This window comes from Tenrec ecaudatus, chromosome 5 (genome assembly GCF_050624435.1).
Source record: "Tenrec ecaudatus isolate mTenEca1 chromosome 5, mTenEca1.hap1, whole genome shotgun sequence".
In the NCBI taxonomy this organism is placed as follows: Eukaryota; Metazoa; Chordata; class Mammalia; order Afrosoricida; family Tenrecidae; genus Tenrec; species Tenrec ecaudatus.
The window spans coordinates 40,973,202-40,997,072 of record NC_134534.1 but is presented as its reverse complement, the minus strand read 5'-3'; the positions used below and the strand labels follow the sequence as shown (position 1 = coordinate 40,997,072).

The following is a 23,871-nucleotide window of genomic DNA, read 5'->3' as shown; positions in this document are numbered from 1 at the left end:
GTTGTGTTGCACACTGAGGGATGCAATCTTAGACCTTCATCAGCAAGTGCTTCAAATCCTCCTCATGTTCAGCAAGCAAGGTTGTGTCATGTCCATAGTAAAGGTTGTTAATAAGCCTTCCTCCAATCGTGATGCCACATTCTTCTTCATATAATCTAGCTTCTCTGAGTTCTTGCTCACCATGCAGATTGAATACATATGGTGAAAGGAGACAGCCCGGTACTCACCTTTCCTCATTTTAAGTCACCCAATATGCCCTTGTTGTGTTTTCACAACTGCCTCTTGACCCTTGTATAGGTTATTCATGGGCACAATGAAGTGTTTTGGAATTTCCATTCTTCTCAAGACTGTCCATAATATATTATGAACCACACAGCCGAGCACCTTAGCACAGTCAATAAAGCACAAGTAAAAATAGTTCTGGTATTCTTGAACTTCAAACAAGGTCCATATGATATCAGCCAAGATATCCCTTGTTCACTGTGAACTTGAACCGACCTGATGGCTCCTAACAGTAGCATGATTGTGGACGCTGCGTCGATTCCTCTTCTTTTGGTTGCCTATCTATAGATGTCATATTAACACACACACGAAATTTGGGGGAATAAAAAATAAGAAAATGAATGTGAAAGGATTTAGAACCAACCCAAAGCACTCTACAATTTAGTTATGTACCTGTAGTTTTGTTCTAGATGAATAAGAGCTCTCTGCAGCTACGTTGACTGACTTCTTAGCACCCGACTACATGATAAGCCAACAGCTGAAACCAGTTTCCTTCATTTTGTGTCTCAGCACTGGATTCCAATGGTGGGGTCAAATTCACTCCGTTTTTTGGCAGTTTGGTGCCACTTAACCAAAAAGTGGTGGTGAGATTTTATAGCTTTTGCACATGCTTTCAGGAGAGACCAGCCCCCTGAGATGGACGTCATGCTTGCTAAAGTAGAGGGGCAGCCACACAGAGGAGACCGTAACAAAATCGACTAACCCAGTGGCTGCAACAGGAGTTGTAGCATAGGAACACTGGGGGGATGGCACAGGTCTAGGCAGTGTTTTGTTCGCTGTGCAGAGTGGAGCTATGGGACAGACCCAACTTGATGGCACCTAACAACAACAACGAACTACGTGTAGTTACTTCAACCCTTTGACAAGGGGATTTGACAACCAGAGAGCTCAGTGAGAATCTAAACAAAGCACGGGTGCGTGTTGACAACTTGTGCTTGGAAGGTGTCTTTTCACCTGCTCTCGTCTCCACTATGCCGAGCAAAGCCAAAACCTCGACCTTGAACGAGGTCACTGAGATAGGTGCTCTCATAAGTTGTTTCATTCATTCTCATCATCATCTGGGATGTTTGTACCTGTCTTACTGCTCAGGCTTAGTTAGGGCAAGATTTGGAAGTCTGAGGAGAAACAGTAAGATTGAATTTATAACCTTGAAGTTATAACCTTCAAGATGGAATTAAATTTTATATTCACATATCAAGACATCTTTTTTTTTAATTTCCCTAATTCATTTTCTCTATGTTGAAATCCAGTGACACCCTTTGAAAGGTTAGCAGGAAGACAGGTTGATGAAGGGAAGTCACAGAATATCACACAAAATACAGGAAGGGGTCCCAGTGAAATCATAGCCCGGGAAATGTGCTTACAACATAAGACTTCCCGTCCAGTTCATGAGAAGAGAAGTCAATAAATGAGCAAGTGGACTGAAATTTGTGACTAATGAAAAGAAAACACCTTTAAAACGTTAACTCCCAGTGGTCGTGGTAGCAGTGCTTCTGTCCCATGAGATTCAGAAGAAGCTGGAATAGCATTTTTCGCCTCTGAAGTGAGGGACAGCAGACGAAACAACTTTGGCTGTGGGCAAAACACAAGGGAAAGGACGGTCTGTTCAATAGAGCTTGTGGGATTTTCATCCTGCAGCCCCCTTGGAAAGGGATTTGGTGGTTTATATAGTCAGAGCCTTAGCGTGCCCTTTACGGATGAAGCTTCTCATCATTTATCCTAAAAAAGAAAGGAAACAGGTGAAAAATAAGCCTTGTGTTCACAGTCGTTGCAATGTTGTTTACAGTGTTATTTAATGTCGTTGCAATGTTGCTTACAATCTCATGTAAAGCATGGCAATGGACGAGTGAAGAATTCATTCCAACATTATCAGGACATGGTGTGCAGCCAATTGAAACAAAAATGTCAAGAGTCTAAAATAGACAGGCAAGTGTCTAACTTACTAAATATTTATCCCAGTTGGAAAATCCTGGTTTTTATTCCATAGTTTGAATTGCAGTTCATCAAATATAACTGATTCTACCCCAAATGAGTTGGCTACTGTGATGTCTCTCCCTTCCTTAGAATTAGTGGGAACCAACTATACTCTCCCCCACCCCACCCCCAAAATGACATAAAACAAAATACTTATTAAAGTGTAACTACGGTGGCTAGATCCTCGATGGGTGATGCTGACAGCCTTTGTTGACAGCCCAGGAGGACCCAGGTGTGTCCCCAAAGACTCATCTGGTTGCAGAGCGGAGGGGCCTGGAGACCTGCAGCTCTGAAGGGAGCCTTTTGTTACCTGACTTCACTGGCAGGTTGCAGGCTCATTCTCTAGTGTGAGAGAATTGAAACTCGTCTTTCCACAAAACAGAGTACATGGGGGCAGAGATTCTTTTTTAGTTTGGCAACCTGAGTATATTAGTGGGGGGAATAAAAAGCCGCTGCAAAATTGCAGGGAAGCATGAAAAGTGCTTTATGAAGGAGCATAAAAGAAAACCAGAGGAGGGCATATTCAGTCGCAGTCATTAGAAAGCTCTCTACTGCTCCCAAACCCGCCTGCTCCCAGTGCCTCCCTGAAAAGTTTGTTTGTTTGAAGAGTTTCCTCTGCAGAACTCCAAAACCCACTGCCTGGGTGTCAACTCCCACCCACGGCGCTGCACCCAGAGAGAGCTTCCGAAGCTTTCATTCTTCGTGGAAACTGGTCGCCACATCTTTCTTACACAGGACAGCTGGTGTGTTCTAACTGCTTCCCCTCTGCTTAGCAGCCAAGCGCTTCAACAAAGCGCACCACCAGGGTTCTGTGCAGAGCTCCGAATAAGCCCCACAGATCCCAGTCTTCAGCAGCTGGTTCTGAAAGGAGAGGGCTATCCAGTCCCAGAGACACCGTCCTCCAACTCCCATGGGGTGTCAGCCAACAGTTTTCTGTGGGCTTCTCTCTGAGTGCTCCCATCTTCCCATGATGCCCCTGGCAGAGGTGAACGTGGGACTGCCCGGCAGAGGAGCTGCAGGTACGGCGGAGTACACAATGACACGTGTGAATGCCGCTGAGAACTTGCTGGCCTCCTGCCTCCTGTTTTCATTTCGGTTAAAGAGGCTATTTTCAAAGCTGACAGTGTCTGTAGCTTGGTAATGGAAGAAAATGATTAGCATGCCAAAGTGGGAGTAATCACGGAGCCATTTGACTTTGTCCTTAGAAAAATCCTTCATTTACTGAGAAGCCAGAGCCAAGAGCTGTTTCTAAAACGACACGTGTGGGCACATTTTCAAAGTGGATTGTGATTCCCTCCGAACAGACAGGCGGCCGGGTTGCATTTATGCTTCAGATTGTAAGGGGATCTAACTCTTTAAATAAAACTTTATTGTGGCATGTCTTGTCTAGGCGGAGGAGGGACTGTCACTGCTTATAATGAAGAGTGGACCGATTAGAGAGCTTCAGGGGGATCGAAGTTAATGGTTTCAATACCATAAAAAAACATGGGCTGCCAAACACTGGCCTGAGCCCTCTTGAACATTAAATACCCTGGCTCCACAGACATGAAGGAACTTAACTCCTAAAACAAGAAAATAGTGCTAAATTATGCTAAAACAATAAAATGGTGTGGCTAAGTTTAGATTAGACAGTTGACAAAGTACTCAGGGTTGAAGGCTCAAAATGAGTCAATCGACCTCTTTAGTGTAGAGCGTGCATGAACATATTGCGAAGGGAACCCCCCTCTCTAAGGTCCTGTGTCTACAGAAATAAGGTCCCGGTCTACGGAAATGACCTGACACCTTCATTTCTTTAAGATTTTTGAAAGGCAACATTATTTGCTCAGAGCAAGTGAGCGCTTTATGCTGTTGATCTTGAGTATACATTACCAAAATCTATTTATTCAATATGGTGGTCAATTAAGCCAAGGTGAGTAGGGAAGTTGGGATCCATCATTTAGTAGTTTTTGTGAAAAGGTATGATAGCGTAAGTGTGGGCATTTTAGGGTGTCTGTTGTGCTTATTTGTTGAGGTTCTAATCAAATGTCAGCAGAGACAGGACTTTCTACTCCTGTGAAGAGTGACAGCCTTGGAAACTCGCAGGGGAAGTTGGGCCCTGTCGTGTAGGGTCTCCACTCATCTGCACTGACTTGGTGGCTGTGAATTCGGTTTGGTCAATACAGAGTCCAGAGGTAGTGCAAACAAGTGAGGGTTCAGCTGTGGACCAAAAGGTTGGAGGCTTAAGTCCGCCCAAAAATATACCTGGAAAGAAAGGCCTGGTGCTACACTTGTGAAGAAACAGCCACTGAAAACCCTCCGGAGTGAAGTCCTACTCTGTCACACATGGGCTCGCCTGGAATCAGAATCCCATTCCTTCCCACATGAGGCATCTAATTGGTTTGTTGGTGTATACAACTGTGTATAAATGTACCTTCAACGGTGGCCAGCCTACACCTACGGCCAAGTGAATAGCTCTTCCTTTGGACTGGGCTCCTCATAGTTTAGATCTGACTGGACTAGAGTGTACTGTTGTGAATGTGTTTCTCGGGACGCTGTGATCAGCTTCATCACATGTAGACCAAGTTACTTCCAACCCCATGGGGCTTACTTACTGAGGGAGGTGAGAGGTCATAAGCCATGGACTGTATGGTCAGAAGGACTAACGTTCAAGACCTACTTTTACTTGTTATAAGATAGGTAGCCTGAGTACGTTACCTCCCCTTCCTAAGCTTCCTGACTTCTAAAGTGGGGAAAACACTCATCTAGTACCTATAGTCTTGGGTCACTGGGTATCCTAATGCATGTGAAGTGCTCATCATACTGCCTGGCACACAGTGTTGTTGTTAGGTGCCACCAAGTCAGTTCCGACCCATAGCGACCTTCTGTGCAACATAATGGCACATAATAGGCACTTGATAAATGCCATCTCCTTTTTCTTACTTGACCCCATCACCCAATGCCTTTATTTGGTTGTTAGTGTTAGGCCAGACCAGGGAAATAGGCCTGATTTGTATTTCCTTCTGCTGTGCATGTGGTTGTGCCTTCACTTACCTACCTTGCTGGCACGGAAGCCTTGATTGTAGTCCCTGCTGTGTCTCTGACGTCGGATTCCATCCAGTTCTGTGCACCATTCAGGAGCAGGCTGCCTTTCCATCAGTGGCCCAATCCTGTCCATTTCTCTACATGGGTGTCTAAGTGGGCCCTGGACGGACAGCACCGGGACATACATTCTCCACCAGCCCCAGCTCTCTTCTGCCTTCTAGAATGGAGCGTGGACCTTCTGATGCCTCAGAGAGCAGACTGACACTTCCCACTCCTGTGATTCTTTTCGCCCTTGGATCCTGTGCTGGACAAGGCCCACTATTCTTTGCTCTTGGTCTCCTGCAACTGTCTCGTTTCCTCCCTCTCCCATCTAGATCTTTCCTCCTTGCAGAGGTGGGTGCAGGCCTAAGGAGGTGAGTGCCATTTTTTGACGGCTGTCCCTAACAGAGTGGTGTAGGTTGAAGAGGCAGACAGCGAGAAGTCCCCCTCTGTGTCTAGAGTTTACCACAGGTCTGGTGATGGCCAGAAGTTTCTATTGGAGTGATTTAACTAATGAGAAGGGGGGGGGGCGTCCTTTGTTCTATAATAGCCTTTAAAAAGAAATTTAGGTTACCATCTGGTTTTTATTATTTGAGATGGATCAAAAGGGTGCCTGTCTCATTTTTATATCCTCTGTATTCTCTGTGTTTTCTTAGGTCTCAATGAATTTTTATTCATTCATCCATTCATTCATTTTTCTTTGATCTAGTCATTCATTTGGTCAGTTCTGTTGTCTGGTGAGGGGACAAGGCCTGCTGAATTATAATACAAGGTGATGGAAGACTTTTATCTAAGAGCTGTGGGCGGGAGGGCGGGGTGGAGGGGCGGGGGAGAGAAAGGACTGGCGGACCACATGTGGTTTCTACGATGTCTGTGACGTTTACAGGGCTCTGCTGAGGGTGCTCAATTCGCTTGTGTTGGCCTTGGTCCTGCCTCTTGCCTGGCCCACACTTTGCATTTCTCTCAAGCCTCATGTCCTGGGGAAGATTGTGCTGGAAGCTTGAGGAGGGAGTTGAGGGTGAAATCTTAGCCAGGATGAATAGAAAGACTTGGGAAAGGGCCCTTTCTTTGACTGGGATGGTGCCCTGTGACTTTTCATTGATAACTAACTCTGGTCGCAGCCAATTTAGTAAAATAGATATTGGGAAGCAATTTCGTCTCCAACCTCCATGGTACATGCCCTCAGGTAGGAGAATGCTCCAGTGTAGCACCGGATGGAGAGAAGTAAGTGAGACGATCTCTAGAGAGAGCGAAGCACAGTGTGCTGGAGTGGTAAGTGACCAGTGAATCTTGGGCTTTCCAACACCCCCCCCCCGCAGGCCCCACCTCCTCTCTGTTGGCCAGCTGTGTTCAATACAGCGGCAGTGGCACTGATGACCCCACTAATATGAACTAGGCCTCCCTTTACTCACCTTTCTGCCATCCCTCCTAATCTTAACTGCAATGCTGTCCTGCTGGTGCAGCCTCGCTCTCATCCAGAGCAATGGTGGTCCGTTTTCCTCAAGGGAAAATCAGCAATGATCATGATAAGGGTAATGATAGTGAAAATCGTGCAGGCCTGTCTTACTCTCTCTTATGTTCCAGCTTGTAGGCTCCATGGGATCAACTGTCTTCTGCAGTCCTAAGTCTTCCGTTCCTGGAACAGGAATGGTTGTTAACTAAATGCCACCAATACCTTCAGTACCTTGAACTTGTGCCATTTAATCTTTTACTCTTGCACACCATCGACGCAAACACACTGTCTGTTAGTGTGTGGGCTTCCTTCTCCCATGACTGAATCTTCTTTCTTTTTGTCATGAAGGATTCTTAAGGCTGTGCTACATGCCCGCGATGTATATGTGCTTTAATGGTGTGTTAATTCGTGTGTTAAAGGGGGAGATCAGACATTAATTCGTTGTGACATAACAGGAAGTAGTGTGCTTGGAATGTTACTGTCTACACAGGAGAATAATCGAGACTGACTTTAAGGTTTAAGGACAGGGGGTCCTGGGAAAAAACTCTGGGAATTAAGGCATCACATTCCTTCCCACACGGAGCACATAACTTCACATGGATTTGGTTTCATTTCAAGAGTGGAGCGTTCACAGACTCTGAACATACCCTGCACATAGACTTGGTAGCAGGGAGGCAGCAGACAAAGTTGGGGAGTCTTTCTCAGAGAACAATCCCTGGAGGCTTTAAGTAAATCTTCATAAGCTCCTATAAAAGCTTCTAATAGACTCTGTAAAATTTCTCCCTTACCCTCACAGCTCGATGTGACAAAAATGGCCTGGAGGAGCCAGAGCTCCATCAGGTCAGCTAATCTGCTTCTTTGCCAATGTAAAGCCCATAAATTGTGAAGCATTGAAATTTCTTCATGTAAACACTTCTGAGTTTGCTTCAAGTTCTCGTCTATCTGGAGCATACAAATGCATCTCACACTTTTGTGAGTCACCACCGATGACTGAGAATGTTTATAATGAACAGCTCTGGTCCTGGGAGACCAAACACTTTTCTTGAAGCAATTCCAGTCCCGTATCTCTGTGCATCCCCAAACCAAAGCAAGCCCGCTGTCGTTAAGCCGATTCTCACTCATGGCCACTCTTGAGGACAGAGTGCAGCAGTTGACTGTGATCGCCGGGCACTATCTAGTTTTTCTGGTCTCAGAGTGCTGGAGACTGATGTTTGTGAGGCCATTAGTCCATGGACTCACTTTTTCGAGGCATCTTCAAGTTTCTTCACTCTTATTTCCTCTGCCATGGAGAGATCAATAGTTGCTCCTTAGCTGGCCACTTATGAGCTTTAAAGATCCCAGTTCTTACCATAGTAGGCTTTAGAGCATTGTTGTTGTGAACTATGCTTTCCCAGTTGGCCATGGTGTCCCTTTGTTCTATGGTCCTGATGTTCCTGGCCTAGTGACTCACTCCCTCAAAGAGTTTGGTAATGTCTAGGACACAATCCTAGTTTTGGCCCTGTATGCTTTACCATCTTCACCGATGTATTTGCAACAAAAATACATACTCGTTAGCCTACATCAAGTATATGTATATTCACAAGTATATTCCCACTTTCCCTCCCACACCTGTGTGTCTATCCATGCATTTAACAGATTATTGATCAGACAGAGACAGGGGAATCCCCAAGGCAATGACTGTTAGCCACTCTTTACCTCTGGAAATGAACTCACCCCCATGATTCAATTTTCAGCCAAACGACCAGCATTTCTATAAGTGATAACAATGAGAAGTTTGCACACTTGAGAATAACCACCCATTTGAGAGCAAACCGGCAGCATTTACCCAAGGGCAAAGCCAAGAAAGCTTAGGAAAGAAGGAATGGACCCAAAGGAGAGGAAGATGGAAGTGGGATAGTGATGTTACAGAGTGGAGATTGCAATCAACGAGATGCAATGAAATGCACATGAGTTGTTGGGTGGGAAATTGGTCTACGGTGTGAACCTTCACCCAATTCACAATTTTTTTCTTTAATCATTTTATTGGGAGCTCCTACAGCTATTGTAGCAATACATAATTCAATTAGATCAAGCATAACTGTATACTTGCTGCAACCATCAGTTTCTAAGCATTTTCTTTCTTCTTGAACTCTTTGATATCAGCCCCCCTTTATTCCCTCTCCCAACACCTTTCCCCCAGGAAACCTTATTATTATGTTACATATTATTATTATTACTACCATATCTTACACCATTCAATGTATCTGTTCACCTACAATTCTGTTATTCCCCTCGAGTGGGGTTATTCAGTCCTCATTGCTATCAGTTTCCCCTTCTTCCCTCCCACCCCTCTTCCTGTACCTTCAGGTTATCATTACTCCCATTACTATTTATGAAGAGTATATCTATCTTAGATTTCATGCATTAAACAATATTAATTATACAAATGAGCATAAGCAGGCCTAACAAGATCAATGAGGTAACACTAAGACCATAATAGTAAAAGGAGGAAATATTAAAGAACTAGAGGATAGTTATGTGGTTCATCAGTGCTATACTGTACCCTGGATACATCCTCCCTGGTGTGTGGCCCATCTGTGAGGGAATGCCCAATTATCTTACAGGTGGGCTTTGGGTCTCCACTTGGTCTGTGCTCCTTCATGTCAATTTGGTTGCTTGTTTGGGAGCTTCTAATACCTATTCCCAAGGACACTTCATGATGACACAGGCTGGTGTGCTGCGTCCTTGTGGGCCTTGTTGAGAGTTGGCTGCTTGTTTAACTTCAAGCCTTTAATATCCCAGATGCCATATCGTTTAATAGCTGGGCACCAGCAGCTTTCTTCACCACATTTGCTTATGCACCCATTTTGTCTTCAGTCTCATAAATTGCCACATTATTAGAACAAACTGTTCTGAGGTAAGATTTAAGTAGAGGCCAAAACTCCATCTGCTTCCTTGTTTATATATATATATACCTACTTTATATATTTACATATATACATATCTATATTTATACCTATACATAATTCTTACTTTCTTATTCTTTTCTTGCCCCACTAACATGTTTATCCATTGTTCACCTCTCAGTAATTCCTCTCAGATACATTCCTCTCAGATACATTTTAATTGATGAAACATGACCAGGAATGCTACACCCTCCTCATTGTCAATTTTAGATCCCTTGCTATTCCCCTGTCCCTGTCATTATTGGCTCACCACTCCCCTCCCCACACTTCCTCCTCTCCTATGCATCCCCGGAACCGTCGGTCCTGTTGCCCTCTCCTTGTGATTGCTTATCCTGCCTGTCTTATATGGATAGACACCAAAAGTAAAATGAAAGAGAGACCATACAAATAGTCCCAAGTCTAAAGGTTGCCCTGGCCCAGAGTAGATGAGGGTCCCTCTGTTAAATAGCAAGCAGGCCCTGCTTTAATCTATCCATCCAATCCCGTATTCTTTCAGGGATCCATCGCCCAGGACTTGCTGACATAGCTGCACTTATACCCTGTTAGTTCTCAGCCTTCGTGGTCGGGGGCACACCTTCTACAAAATCCCACTGCTCTTCCTGCAGTCAAGGATGGAACAATCTTGTGCCCCACTCCCTACCCCGTTACAGCTTTAGACTTTCAGTGTGGCCTCCGTGCCAATTTGAAAAAAGTCAACTGACTGTAGAATATAACGATACTACCAAATACATTCTGGTTTGACAACCTAAACTTAAATGGAACCAACAGATTAAATTAAAAAAAAAAAAATCCCTGGCCAATATCAAGTGTCAGTAACACCACAGCTCATTTATCTCACTACTATCCGGTCAGTGCTGACTGCGGGTGATCCCTGTGTGTTTCTGAGACGGCAACTGTTCGTGGGAGTAGAAAGCCCAGCCTTCAGACCATGGAGATCACAGACCAACGTGTAACCACTACACCGTCTGGGGTCCTTAACTAATTTATACATAAGGAAAATATTTGAAAATCTAGACATCATCTTCATCAGAACCTCAAAACGTGCACCTAACAGAGTTAACAGAAGTAGCTCAGTGGCGACCCCTGAATTATCAAACAATTTATGTTTTGTGTCTGCTGTTTAATGTTGCAAAGGGATCTAATAAATTGTCTCATCTCAGCTGCATGCTGGATACCTATTACTTTTTTGATAATCTTTGAATGCAGTGCAAACACACTTGTTTTTCCTTGTGCAGTTTGATCTGCCCAAGAAATAAAGTCTAAGGAACAACTTTAATGAATGCAAATTTGTAAAAGAAGCCATGGCACTTGTACTTTATTTGCCAAAAAGATCATAACGTGTTTAACGCCTCACTGTGTGATGTTTCTGCAAGGTAGAATTCTTAACAAAAGTGTGTTGCGGAGTTCAAATCTATCATTAACTGGCCCTCTCGATTTCCCTCTGGAGATTAGAACACTCTAAAAAATGATAGGGGGAAAGAACCAGGGTGTTTTGAAATGTCAACTCGATCAGCCTGGCGTTCCATACATGACCTCAGTATTATCCTGGAAACATATTGATGGAAGAGCCCCTTACTCTCAGGCAATTTAAGAAAGACAAACACATTCACGTATTTTAACTCTAGTCAGGCATCGTACGTAAACATAACATTTGTCCCCACTTACAATAGACTGCACATTGTGTGTGCATGCGTGACCATGTATGCAGATGTGCACACGTGTTTGTAATTTTTGTTTATGAAAGTGATGAGAACATAAAGTAGATAAATATCTATATCACCTCTACACTCCCATAAAAATAAAGGGGATAAGAACAAAAGTTCTACATTAATAAATAAATCATGTAACTTATTAATTAATTGAATCTCATACACAGCGACCCTGGTGGTGCAGTGTGTTACTCATTGACCGACGAACCCCCAGGGGTGCAGTGAGACGCTGCCAGCAGCTCCGCGGTAAAAAGAGGAGGCTGCTCCTGAAAAGACGCACAGCCTTGGAAACCCAGCTGGGCCGCTCCACTCTGTACGAGAAGGTTGCTGTGCGTCAGAATCGACTCGCCGGCACTGGGTGCTCTTTCTCCCACAGCGCTGGTGGGAACACAAGTTGGTAACCTTTCTTTAGGGCAATCGGGTGACCTGAGTCAAGAACATTAAAAATGTTTATACCATTTAGAATCAAGCTTTCTACCTGTATGAACATATCCCCGTGATACAAGTCTTAATATCCCACAATAAAGGAATAGCTAAGAAAATTTAGACTTGGAGATTATTGATTCAATAGGGAAAGACGGTGTATGCTGCGGTTTGAAGTAGAAAAGTTATATAAAGCTATATATAAAATCTAAATAGGTCTCCATATAAACAAATCTATGCATATAAGATTATAGATAAATGTAACAGATGCTTCTAAGTTACTTTTGTTTTCTGAATTTTGTTGTCCTTAGTTTTTTATTTAAAAATTTATATATATAGTTTTCTAACCAGAAAAAAATCAAGAATTAAAAATAAACTAACAAGAGCTATCAGAGTTTAAAATGCAAATACCTTGAATTTAATTCACTTAACTGCACTCAGCTGCCCTGAAGAAGTCGGTAAATACAGCAGCAAAGGAAGCAAGAGTCCACGTTGAAATACAATTCTAGTGCCGATATTAGAATGGTGTGGTCGTTGCTCCTTGGACTGTGCTCTTTAAGGTCGACGGTTCAAAACCACCAGCCACTCTAAAAAAATTGGGGCTTTCTACTCCCATAAACATTTAGAGACTCACAAACTCAGAGGCAGCCCTGCCCTGCCCTATGGGGCCCCTATGGGTGACCATTACTCAACAACAGTAAGTTGCTGATTTTCTGTTGCATATACTTGAGTAGTTTCACTTGTATCATTTACACTTTGATCTCACAGAAATGACATATTTTCTTTCTAAACGGGGGCAGCACCCTCATGGTTTAAATTAAATATATTTGAGGAGGCTTCAAAAGTTTGTGGGAAAAAAATTCCATTCTCTTAACTCTGTTTTCTATGAACGTTTTGGAGTCCTCCACCCCCTGTGTGTGTGTACGACATGCATGCTTGGATTAGTGCCGTCGCTTGCCCTTCCCTTGAGTTAGTAAGCGCTTGTTCAGGCCTGGTTAGAGACTAGGCCCTGGACCTGGATGATGAAGGAAAATAATAATGAGCAAGACTCGAGAATTAAGATTTTAGTTGGAAGATCGGTATTTAAGGGTGGTGAAGAGTGAATATTGTGGTATGCGTGCAGTTCCAGAGAGGGGCCTTGAGAAAGGAGCCGTCAACCTCAGCTTGGAGTTAGGGAAGCCTCCCCACAGAAGGGGGTATTAGAGGTGGGCTTGGATGAATGAATAGGAGTTGGCCAGATGGAAAAGATGGAAGATATTCCAGTTAGAAAGAAGAGCAGATGCAAAGGGGCAAATACAATGTGACATATTCAGACGCTGGTAGGAAGTACGGTATGGCCAGAGCTCAGGACGAGAAGGAGCAGGCGATGAGATTGAAAATCCCATTGGGCCAGGAATAGCCTTCACACAGTGTAGTCACCAGGTTTCTTCTTCTGAGATGATTAATTGAGGCTTCCCTGGCTAACAGAGTCCTAATCATTATAATGAGGTAGGACTGTTTCCTCTGAATTATGGAAATTATAACTGTTCTGACCTGCTCCACAAACACAGGTTAAAAATATGATCACACTACTTTAATCTCTTTTATGGTTAATCACCCAAGCCTCCACATGCCTAATTAGCAGGGAGGCTAGTACCTCTGCTTGAAGTCTCTCCTCCCGCCCTTAAATTGAATCTCGAGGCTTTACTCAACCTGAACAGGTACATCCTCCTCCAGAAAACAGTAACTGGATCCGCCCTCTAGCTGCTGCCTGATATCGCTTACCCCAGGGAGCAAAAGCAAGGGCATTGAAGCTGGCTCTTGCTTTAAGTCCAGCGCTGGCTTAAGCCAGAGTGGTTCCTAATGTGGGCCCTCTATCTGCATTCACGCTCTCCGCTATTATTCCCTAAACCATAACCACTGGGCTAGGGCCCCTGAGCCTGGAGGAACTTCTGAAAGTTTTCTGTATGCTAAGCTGAACTGAGCCATTCCCATAGTACAGAAGCTCTGGTGGCTTAGTGGGTTGTGTGTTGCATTGCAAACCACAGCTTAGCAGTTTGAAACCACTAGCCGCTCTGTGGGAGAAAGACGAGGCTTTTGATGCCTGTCAAGAGTTACGGTCTCAGAAACCCACCGTGGCAATTCTAGAATGTCCTACAGGGTTGCTATGTGACAGAATTGGCTCAATAGCAGTGAGTGTTCTCTGTTGTTTTGGGTAAACATTTAGGCTGTTGGGTTCAGTTTAGGTCAATGGGCCAGACTTCTCTGTTTTTGTCATTGTACTTTATTGGACCGTTTTGAGCCATGTTCAGTGTCACTCTGAACCAATTGGGCTCTCCTTCCTTCTCTACCCGTCTCCCCCAAACAGGGCTAGCAACCTTCAGCAAGGGCCACGTTTTTTTTTTTTTCAAACAACGACTCTCCTCCTGACCACTAGTCAGGTTGCTCAAGAGTTAGAAGGTTGCAAGCTGGAGCTTAACAATCAAGTAATGGCCCTGACTCAGTACCCGTCCGGGTATCTGACTGCTTTACATTTTCTATACCCATAAACAAATATGTAAATAATCAACTCTTCCAGGCAGGATTATCTTTGCAAGGGTAGTTTGTGGTGTGCATCTGTATAGAGAAGTAGTTGCAATTTATTTCACTAAAATAATTTATCATGCTCCCTCTTTTAAAAGTCGATGTTAATGTGGGCCAACATTATATGACAAATCATGTCATTTATCCAAAGCAGAAGTAGGTCTCAGACCCAAATCCATGTGTTTAACCCGCCAACCTTTCCTCTTGAAAAAGATGGGCTGATGGGCTTCCGTAAAGGCTTACAGCCTTGGAGTCCCTGCGGGAGGGAGTGTGAGAGTCCTCGAGGGAGGCTACGAGTCAGAATCTGCTCAATAACAACAGGTTATTCTTCGTATAGTAGTGAAGCGTGGAGCAGAAATAGAAACCTCATTAAGTATAGACATCCTCTTCTGAATTGTTGCTAAAGGAGAATTGGATCATGTGTTCAGTGGATTCTCTAAAGAAGCAAAACCAGCGAGTCTTGTATGTGTCTGTGTATAGAAAGGGATTTCTGTCAAGAAGTGGCTCACATGGCTGGAGACATGGATAGTAACGGTCTGTGTGACAGATGTAAGCTGAAGGCTTCTCTTGACTCCCGTAACTGCCAGGGCTAATGGACAAGAAGCAGATGAAGCAGGAAAATCACAGGCTGGTGGATCCCAAGCTGAATGAATCAGAGATGGGCCTAAAGATTCCAAGGTTGTCAGTCTGCTGATGATGCCCGAGATCAGGAGGCAGGGTATAAATCCAGCAATAGAAGGGAGCTAGCTTCCACACACTGCCAATTCACACTAAGAGTAGGCCCCTCCTGAGTGAAACTGCCTGAAATAGAATCAAGCCTATGACAAAATTGTGCTTATCTGTTGGGCTGTGAACTTCAGACTTGGCAATTCAAAACCACCAGCTGCTTCTCAGAAAAAAAGATGGGGTGTTCTACTCCTGAAAACAGTTATAGTCTCAGAAACCCACAGGGAATCATTATGAGTTGGCATTGACTCGGTGATAGTGAGAGATTCTCCCAACATGAGCTCTGGTGGCATAGCGGTTACACGTTGGGCTGCTTGCCTTGAGGTCAACAGTTTGAAACCAACAGCAGCTGGTTGGGAGAAAGATGAAGCTTTCTACTCCTGTAAAGAATTACAATCTCAGAAACCCATAGTTCCACCATGCCCTATTGAGTTGCCATGACCCAATGGCATGACTCAATTGACTCAATGGCTGAGAGTGACTGATCCTTCCCACAAATGGTGGGCTGCTTCACAAAAGACCTCACCATGGACTTGACCACACTATGTGAGGTCACATATCATGGAAGAATCCTGGCCCACCTGCGTTGACATGAAACCTAAACATCACAAACAAGTGTATTTATGAATCAGTGGGGAAATTAGTACATTTACTATAAGAGAAAGTTGTTCTTTTTCTCTGTTTAGTTAGAACAGAAGAAAGAATGGTGTCCACACATCGTTCTCAGAGGATTGAAACTGGGTAATTGGGTGTTTGGATCAATACATGTTTCAACTTATAATATTCTTTAGAATTCATGACTTGGGAAAGCTGTCTCCAAGGCAGGATTAATCTGAGTTTTTCTCTGAAAGTTAAGTTTTGTTTGTTTGTTTTGTTGTTGTTGTTGTTGTTTTGCTTTGCCTCATTTTTGGTACAAATGTAAGACCGGGAACTGATGTTTTCAATGTAGCCACTCAATGATAGTTCCCTCTCAGATGCCTCTTCTTTACATTTGATAATAATGTGGGATGAAAGAAGGGGCAGTCCAACATAGGTTTTCACCCATTCTCATAGACACTATTCTCCCAGTAATGTTATCCCTGTTCTCAGTGAGATGAAAATCAACCAAGGAAATCCAGTCACAGCGGAGTCGATTCTGGCTCATGCTGCTGCCCAGGATTGTGGACTAGCACTGCACGCGCAGGTTTTCCGAACCAGAGCTTTCCGAAACAGACCTCCAGGGTTCGCCTCTGAAAGATCTTTGGGTAGATTGATGTCGCCAACCTACTATCTGAGCGCTAAATTGTTGTGTCACTCAGGGTGCCTTGTGAATGCATGGGCACGCTATTTCCTGAAGAAAGGCCAGCTCGGGCACGTGCTTCCTCATGGGCATTCTTATTTAGGAAAGCTGATTTGCTGTAACATGTTTGCTTCCTTCACAGAACTCCACAAAAGTACGGAGATTTCTGGGACTTTGCTACACAGCTATGAGAAAAATCAATGACCTATCCTCTAACAAAACCTCAATGAGTTGCAGCCAACTGCGACCAGGATTCCTCTCTCTCTTACTTCCAATTCTAGAACTTTCTTTCGTGGTTTTATTCTGGACTGGTGCTATATATCCCTGAGCGAGGCAAAGCTGGGAACAGGATTACAACTGAGTTTTTCATTTACCCCAGTTTGATAACCAAAAGAATTCCTGACACTTGATGTCATACTGTTTTATCTTCTTCCTGTTGTTTTAATTGACTTATTGTTGCTTGGTTTTGTCTCTGAAATACTTGGCTTTGAAATTTGTTTGGGTTTCAGATGCACAGCGAATGTTGTCATTTGTAGACGACAGATATAGACATATTTAATGGACATTATTTGGATTTCAAATGTATTTAGCTGTTTAACTTCATTCAGAAATAAAAACTTCTGATTGGTCTTCACTTGAAAAGTCGGGATCCTGTGTCTATTTAGAGTTGGTATATGTTTTTGTCAGGATGGAGGGTAGATTTCATACAGAAGGCAGCTTTGTGTTTTTCTGACGATTAGGTGACGTGTGTACTTTGGTCTCTGGCCTGGATAGATCCATTCTGTATTAGCAAAGGTGTCCTAAGCCCCCTAGGGTAGAGGAATGAGGGAGAAGCCCTGGGACTAATGGTTGTTATAGACTGAAAATTGCCTAGTTGTTGCATGCTTTTTTAACCAGCCATGGAGTCAATGCCGACTCATAGCAACCCCCTGTGGATTTCGAGTCTCTAACTGTTTATGGGAGTAGAAAGCCCAGTCTTTCTCTTGAGGATCTGCTGGTGGTTCCTACTCCCCTGCCCATGAGGATCACAGCCTAACATGTAATCCTACACCACCTGGACCTCTGTTTTATGGCCAGCTATATACCAGTGAGGGAGAAAAATGAGACTTTCTAATCCTGTCACTGTTACAGTCTTGGAAACCCACGGGGCAGTTCTACCCTGTCCTAGAGGGTCACTGTCAGAATCGACTCGGTGGCAGGAAGCTGATAGACCAAAGCTAGTGGCATTGAGGTCTGAAGCATTCTTCCCTTCCCTTCATTATTAATATGACATCATTGGCCATCTGGCTGGTTCGAAATGTGAAAGAGACTAATCCTGTGTGATCGTGACTTGCAAGTGGAACACTAAATCTACAGGCATATTCAAGGCTTTAACTTTTCTTGAAAATGAGTTTTCTCTAGCCCAGGCTAACTGTCCATTTATCCATATGTAGAGAAGTCCATCATTTTAATCATTTGGTACTGTTTTGCTCCTAGATGCATACATTTAAAAAAGCTTTAAATATATAGAATTTTCACTTTCAGCATACAAGCAATAGTGCTTCATCCCCTGTTACTCCCCCCTCCCCTATATTACAAGCACAGGGCGTTTGATTTAAATAGAATCTAAGCGCGTTTCTTTTAGAGAACCCAAAGATTGGGATCCTAAGCCACACTGATTAAATTTCATTGAGAGTCAACTGTTTGTGCTGTGCGTCTGAGCAGGATGCTTTGATTCTGCAAGGAGGGCGAAGCTACACTGGGGATTGTTTTTCACCAAGCATTCAGATGCCTTTGCAGGACAGTCCTCTTCTCCCTGCAGCTCAAAATGCATGCCTTGTGTGAGGACACCCTCGTTATAATTGGATATATTCCATTATTGATCCTCTGTTACATGCTTGGCCTAGAGCTTCATCATGCCTCGCTGCCTGTTTGACTCTTAACACCTTTGCCCTGGGCTGAGTGCGGAAAAGTTTCAGGAGATGAAGGAGGAGAAGGGCTTTGAGTTTGATTCTGAGTATGGCACTAAGATTTCCCCTAGTCCGTTCAGTTCTTAAGCACTGAGCATCTACAATGTGCCAAATGGGGCCAGTGAGGGCTCAGTGGTAGAAGTCCCACTTTCCATGAGGAAAACACTGGCTTGACTCCCAGTGAGCACAAGCCTCACCTGTCTGTCGTTATTGAGAGGCTTTTGTGTGGTTATCATGCTGAGAAAGTTTAAACAGAGCTTCCAAATTAAGACAGACTAGAAAGAAAGACCTGGTTTTCCACCATCAAATATGTCGCCGGAAAACCCTGCAGATCGCATAAATCAGGTGCTGATTAATGGACAGCCCACAACAATCCCGTGTACTGAACAACCTAGGCTGAATTTTCAAAGAAAACATTAGTGCCTGCTTCGAGAAATATCTTGAAGGTATTGAGCATAGAAATGAAGTGAGCTTAGGTTTTACAAGAAACCTGACGCTACAGAGTGAGACATCTCCTCAGAGGGCTCATGACTGCAGCATGGTGACCAGTTAGGTCAATGAAGCATCTCAGGCATGACAAGATGCTGTCTTGGATCGGTGTGATAGCGCAGAGGAAAAGCCAGTGTCTACATCTACTTTGAAGAGAATGCCAGTGGGATTTGCTGAAGCTTTCCATGTGGAAATTGCCTTTCTTTCCAAGCTTTCATTTGAACTCAGATCCCCCAGCATCCTCAATGTAGGTGCTTTGAATCCTGTGAGAGTGCTCAATGTAACTGTCTTCCATTCGGTGAACAATGCAGCTCCTTTCAAGCTCCTTTGGGCAGGGCTAATCAAAAGACAATGCCTGCAGGTGGAGCAGAGGCTGGAGGGAAATCCATCAGCTAGACTATGGTCGATGGCCATCTCGCTTGAAGACCATGCACCTCAAACGCAGTCCTTGGGTGATGGTACTAGATGTCCGTGGTATGTCCATGTCAGAGACAGTCAAAGTGAAGGTCAGTTCTGCCGTATGGATCCCTGTGAGGAGGCAGGAGGATGGGGCCTCTTAATAAAATTTAAACTCAGCTTTATTATTTTCTATAAGCATCGGGCTAACTGGAGGTCGACCATTCAAACCTACCTGCTGCTCTGCAGGAGAAAGGTGAGACCACCTGATCCTGTAAAATATACAGTCTCAGAAATCCTATTCCCTAAGGTGCAGGGAAATGGACTTCATAGCAGTGGCTTTCTGTCTCTGTTATTTCTCAGAAATGACATCACTCACTGCCACGTCATCAGGATCCTATAGGACAGAGTGGAACTGCTCCTATGGGTCCAAGGCTGTAGGTCTTTACAGAGACACAAAGCCTCATCTTTCTTCCACAAAGTGACTGTTGGGTGCCAACTGCAAACCCAGGCTACCAGCCCAACATGTCATCCACGTCTCCAACAGGACTGCCAGAAATGACATCATCAGGATCAAACTGAAAACATATTTTAATTCTTATTCATCAAGTGGAACATTTAATATACTGTTTTAACCTTTTCTTTTTTCTTCTTAATTTGGGAACCAGAACATCTTTAGAGTTAACTTTTCTAGAGCAGACTTTGTCACTAAAAAATGGTTCTAATTCCAGAATATAAATGTGTATTTCCCCAGTCAGTGTAATTGCACAGCAAGTTGTTTATGCAGTAGCAAGTGGAATAAAATGTGTTACCTTCCTTCAGTTAATGTTCGCTGACCCAAGTGAGTGACCACATATTCCCAATTAGGAGAGGAGAATGGCCCTGGGCGGTGATGGTGTTACTGAAGACAGCGTGGCTGGCTGGCTATGCTTGTAGAAGTGGACTGAAAAGTAATCTCCTGCACATGTTATCTGGAAGTAATGGTTTGGAGACAAACCACTGGGGTTCCATTATCTTGGAGAACTCCTGTCTCTTTTGGACACAATGTAATATTCTACCTTACTTGGTCACCCATTTGGGTCCTGTTAGGTGGGATATTAAATTTAGGGTGTGATTAGAGGTTCTGCTTTCCCAGACTGTGGACTGAATTTATCCCAGCCCCTTCCTCCACTAACTCTACTCACAGATCCGCCCCGAGACTGCTCCTTTGCTATGTCACCCCCACACTGAACCAGGCAGCCACACCAGCAGTGAGGAGAGCCTCTGATGCCCGCTTCTTCTGATCCCAAGTCAGCTGCAACATCACTGGTTTGATTGTATTTCTTTTCCTAGGACTGCGCCCAAAGAGGACCCTGCGCTTGGTGCTCTGGACTGGGGAGGAGCAAGGTGGCGTGGGTGCCTACCAGTATTACCAGTTACACAAGGTGAGGCCATGGAGGGCTGAGCATGTGCCCTTGCATGGACACTAAGTTTCAAGATTCCTCTTACTGTCTCACTGAAGACCCATCGCAGTACTTTGAGGAAGGCTGACCCTGCCAACACACCCCTTGCAAAAGCCTCTTCACACAACTCGATAACGGAGAAGGTCCTGATGAATCGGGAGTGCTGTGGTGTGGAGCGACGACCTTGCCAATTTCTACATCAGGTGGGAGGGGTTAGAAAGCACCCACCTGCCACGCTGCTATCTGCTTAACATGTCTTTACTCGTCTTCTGTACACGTGTGCTGGAGAAGTCACAGTAGGGGTATGTTCTCACGTTTTCTCTCCACCAAGCCCATCCCCATGCTCCAATGACCCCAATTCTCCTGGCGGCCCCAGAAGTGGAGAGCCAAGTCTGAAGGCCTTGCCTTTGCCGGGAGGATTGCCATATGGCATTGGGAGTCGTGGCAATTGGGGATCACACACCTGGGCTCTGTGACTAGGCACTGACTAGACTGGACAAGCTTGAGGCGAAAAGGCACTGAGGGGTCGTGATGATATTGGAAATGTGAGATCATATTTTGGGCAGGGGACAAGGAGGTTTGTTATCAAGAATGAGCTAAATAGATGGCTCAGAAGTACTCTGAATTAAATTAAATATTAGTCCAAGCGGGAATCTGAACTCAATAGCATTCAGAACAGGGTCTAGTTGTTGCTATTGTTGTTGCTGATGTATTGCTTGCTGGTTTCCCTGTATCTCCAGATAGAATGAACAGATCTTGCATATTTAAATTACCAGCATCAGAGTGGGGTTGGGGGAATTCATTTGCTTTGTAGATTCTGTTTATATCAGTTTGACATAGAATGAACTTCTAATACCCTGTTTTAGTTATTTAGGATTTAAGACTAATGAGTTTTGGTAATAAAAAGTTTGGTCACTGAGTATAATCCTCTCCTGTCCGGAGAAAAGTCTATTCCCATTAACCTACCCGTTCACGACTTCGGTTCATTACATCTCAAAGGAAAAGGAACTCCAAGACATGTGCCTTTCGTATGCTGAGTCAGTCACACTCCCATCTGTGGACCATGGTAGAGCGCATCAGAGAAGATTGAACAATATCCCGGCAGTATTTTCTGAACACCTCCCAGATTCCATACTCAAAGTTAGACATTTGGTCTGGCTCCATTAAGATCTTGACCTTATAGAGACTGGAACTTAATAGAAGAGACCAAACACTAAACTCCAATTACAAAATAAAGTGTTAAGCGTTCCAATGGAGAAGTAATAATATTGATGGCTCACACCAGGAAGTTCGTCTTACCTGGTCTTGGGTGGCCAGGTGTCACAGCAGCTACGTGATGGAGAGGACATCTGGACTGGAATCTGAAGACTGAGTAGAAGTGAGGCAAAGAAAAGGAGTTGGCGGGGAGGAGGTGTGTGCTCCTCCAGAGGACCCTGCATGTGTAAAGCTTGGAGGAGGCGCATACACCGCATATTCTGAGAAGTAATCACCTCCACTATTATCTTGAAGCACAGACAAGTCACTGGGTTTGAATTTTCTGCTTGAAGACCTCCCGACTGCTTCTTCTGAACCCAGTCTAATATCCACCACGTTTGGTCCTCCGTTGGTCCTTTTAGGCTGGATAGCAAGTTTAGAGTTTCACTTGAATTTGAAAGTGGCTTTGCACAGATGTAAGATGCCAGTGGTGGGAGCATACAGTAAAGAGGCAAACCAGAGCCTCAATAAGAACTATAGATCATGGTTAGGCATCTGGATGCGATCCTAAAGGCAAGAGGAGTATCTGAATTATTTCATGATGGAATTTTCAGATTTGGAACTCTATAGAAAACACAATATTAAAACAACTGCTCTTAAGGCCTTTATTCTCTATAACAAACTCTACTCCGAGGGGGGAGGGATGGATTTTAGCTATAATGGATCAGATTTGTAACTTCATCGACTACTGACATCCCTTAGATCTGAGAAAAGAAAGTTTCTATCCTGTTGACTGTATAGCAGGATAGCATGGATGCAGTCAGACATGACCTGATTTTCAACTTCTCAGAGGTGAGTAGGGATACTCCTCTCCAAGGCACATGCAATCACAGTAACAGAGATGTTTGCTCTCAATCGCATTCATGTTGCCTTCCTACAACTGTGTTTAGAGATTGATGACTGGTCCATATTGCATTGTCAGGAATGGGAAAATGGATTCCCAAAAGGGAAAATGGGAGGATTCTTCTTTCTTTCTTTCTTTCTTTCTTTCTTTCTTTCTTTCTTTCTTTCTTTCTTTCTTTCTTTCTTCTTAAAATCATTTTATTGGGGGCTCGTACAACTCTTATCACAATCCATACATACATCCATTGTGTCAGGCACATTTGTACATTTGTTGCCATCATCATTTTCAGAACATTTGAGGAGTCTTCTTTTAGGATAGCTCATTTTTTTACCATTAAGGAAGACATTCTGCACACTTTACATTAGATAGCCAATTGTGAAGGACTTATTTTGGGTTAATGGAGTCAAAGATTATCATATCGATAGCAATATTATGAAGGGCATAATCATTTCTGAACTTAAAAGTTAAGTGTAATATAGTAAGCAAGCCACAGCCAGGAGCAACACATTAAGATTGCCTTTATGCTTCTCAAAGGCATTCTTTAATGGCAGAAGATAGATATAATGTCCTGATCACTCTGTTCTGAATTAAGATGATGATAACTTCTGAAGCAAATAATCCTGGAAGTATCAATAGCTTCACATAATGCGAGCCTACTTATGGTCCATTTAACAACCAATCAGCAGAAGGGCTATGAGCCACACAGTGACCTAGGAGGAGCGATTCTTCAAAAACGTGACTTTTAGATCCTCTTGAACATCAATATTGATATGAAGCTAGAGTGAAAGTTGTATGTGTGACATTTCCATGGACCATTCTGGAAATGGCTCGTTGTTTTTTCTCACATTCTATTGGCAACAACTAGTTTTCTAATCCAGCGGCTTCTACCAAACACTGGTTTTTGTGAAGCATCCCTGTTGCTTCATTAGAACGGTCACTTCCTTTCTGTTGTTGAGCCTTTTTTCACTTTATGAATGAATATACCACGATTTCCTTAACCATTCTTCTGTTGATGTGAACATTTTTATACAAATCTTTTGGTGGGAATTTGTATTAAATACCTAGAAGTGAGAATACTGGGCCA

At 43.7% G+C, this 23,871-nt stretch overlaps 1 protein-coding gene across 4 annotated transcripts in view; it reads left to right on the top strand.

Moving 5' to 3' along the window:
- Positions 1-23,871, top strand: part of CPQ (carboxypeptidase Q) — a 558,535-nt gene that overhangs the window by 423,998 nt on the left and 110,666 nt on the right. For all 4 annotated transcript variants that reach the window (XM_075549461.1, XM_075549458.1, XM_075549459.1 and 1 more), the window contains one exon: positions 20,580-20,671. In XM_075549461.1, the coding sequence (XP_075405576.1) occupies positions 20,580-20,671 (92 nt within the window). The remainder of the gene's footprint in view (positions 1-20,579; positions 20,672-23,871) is intronic.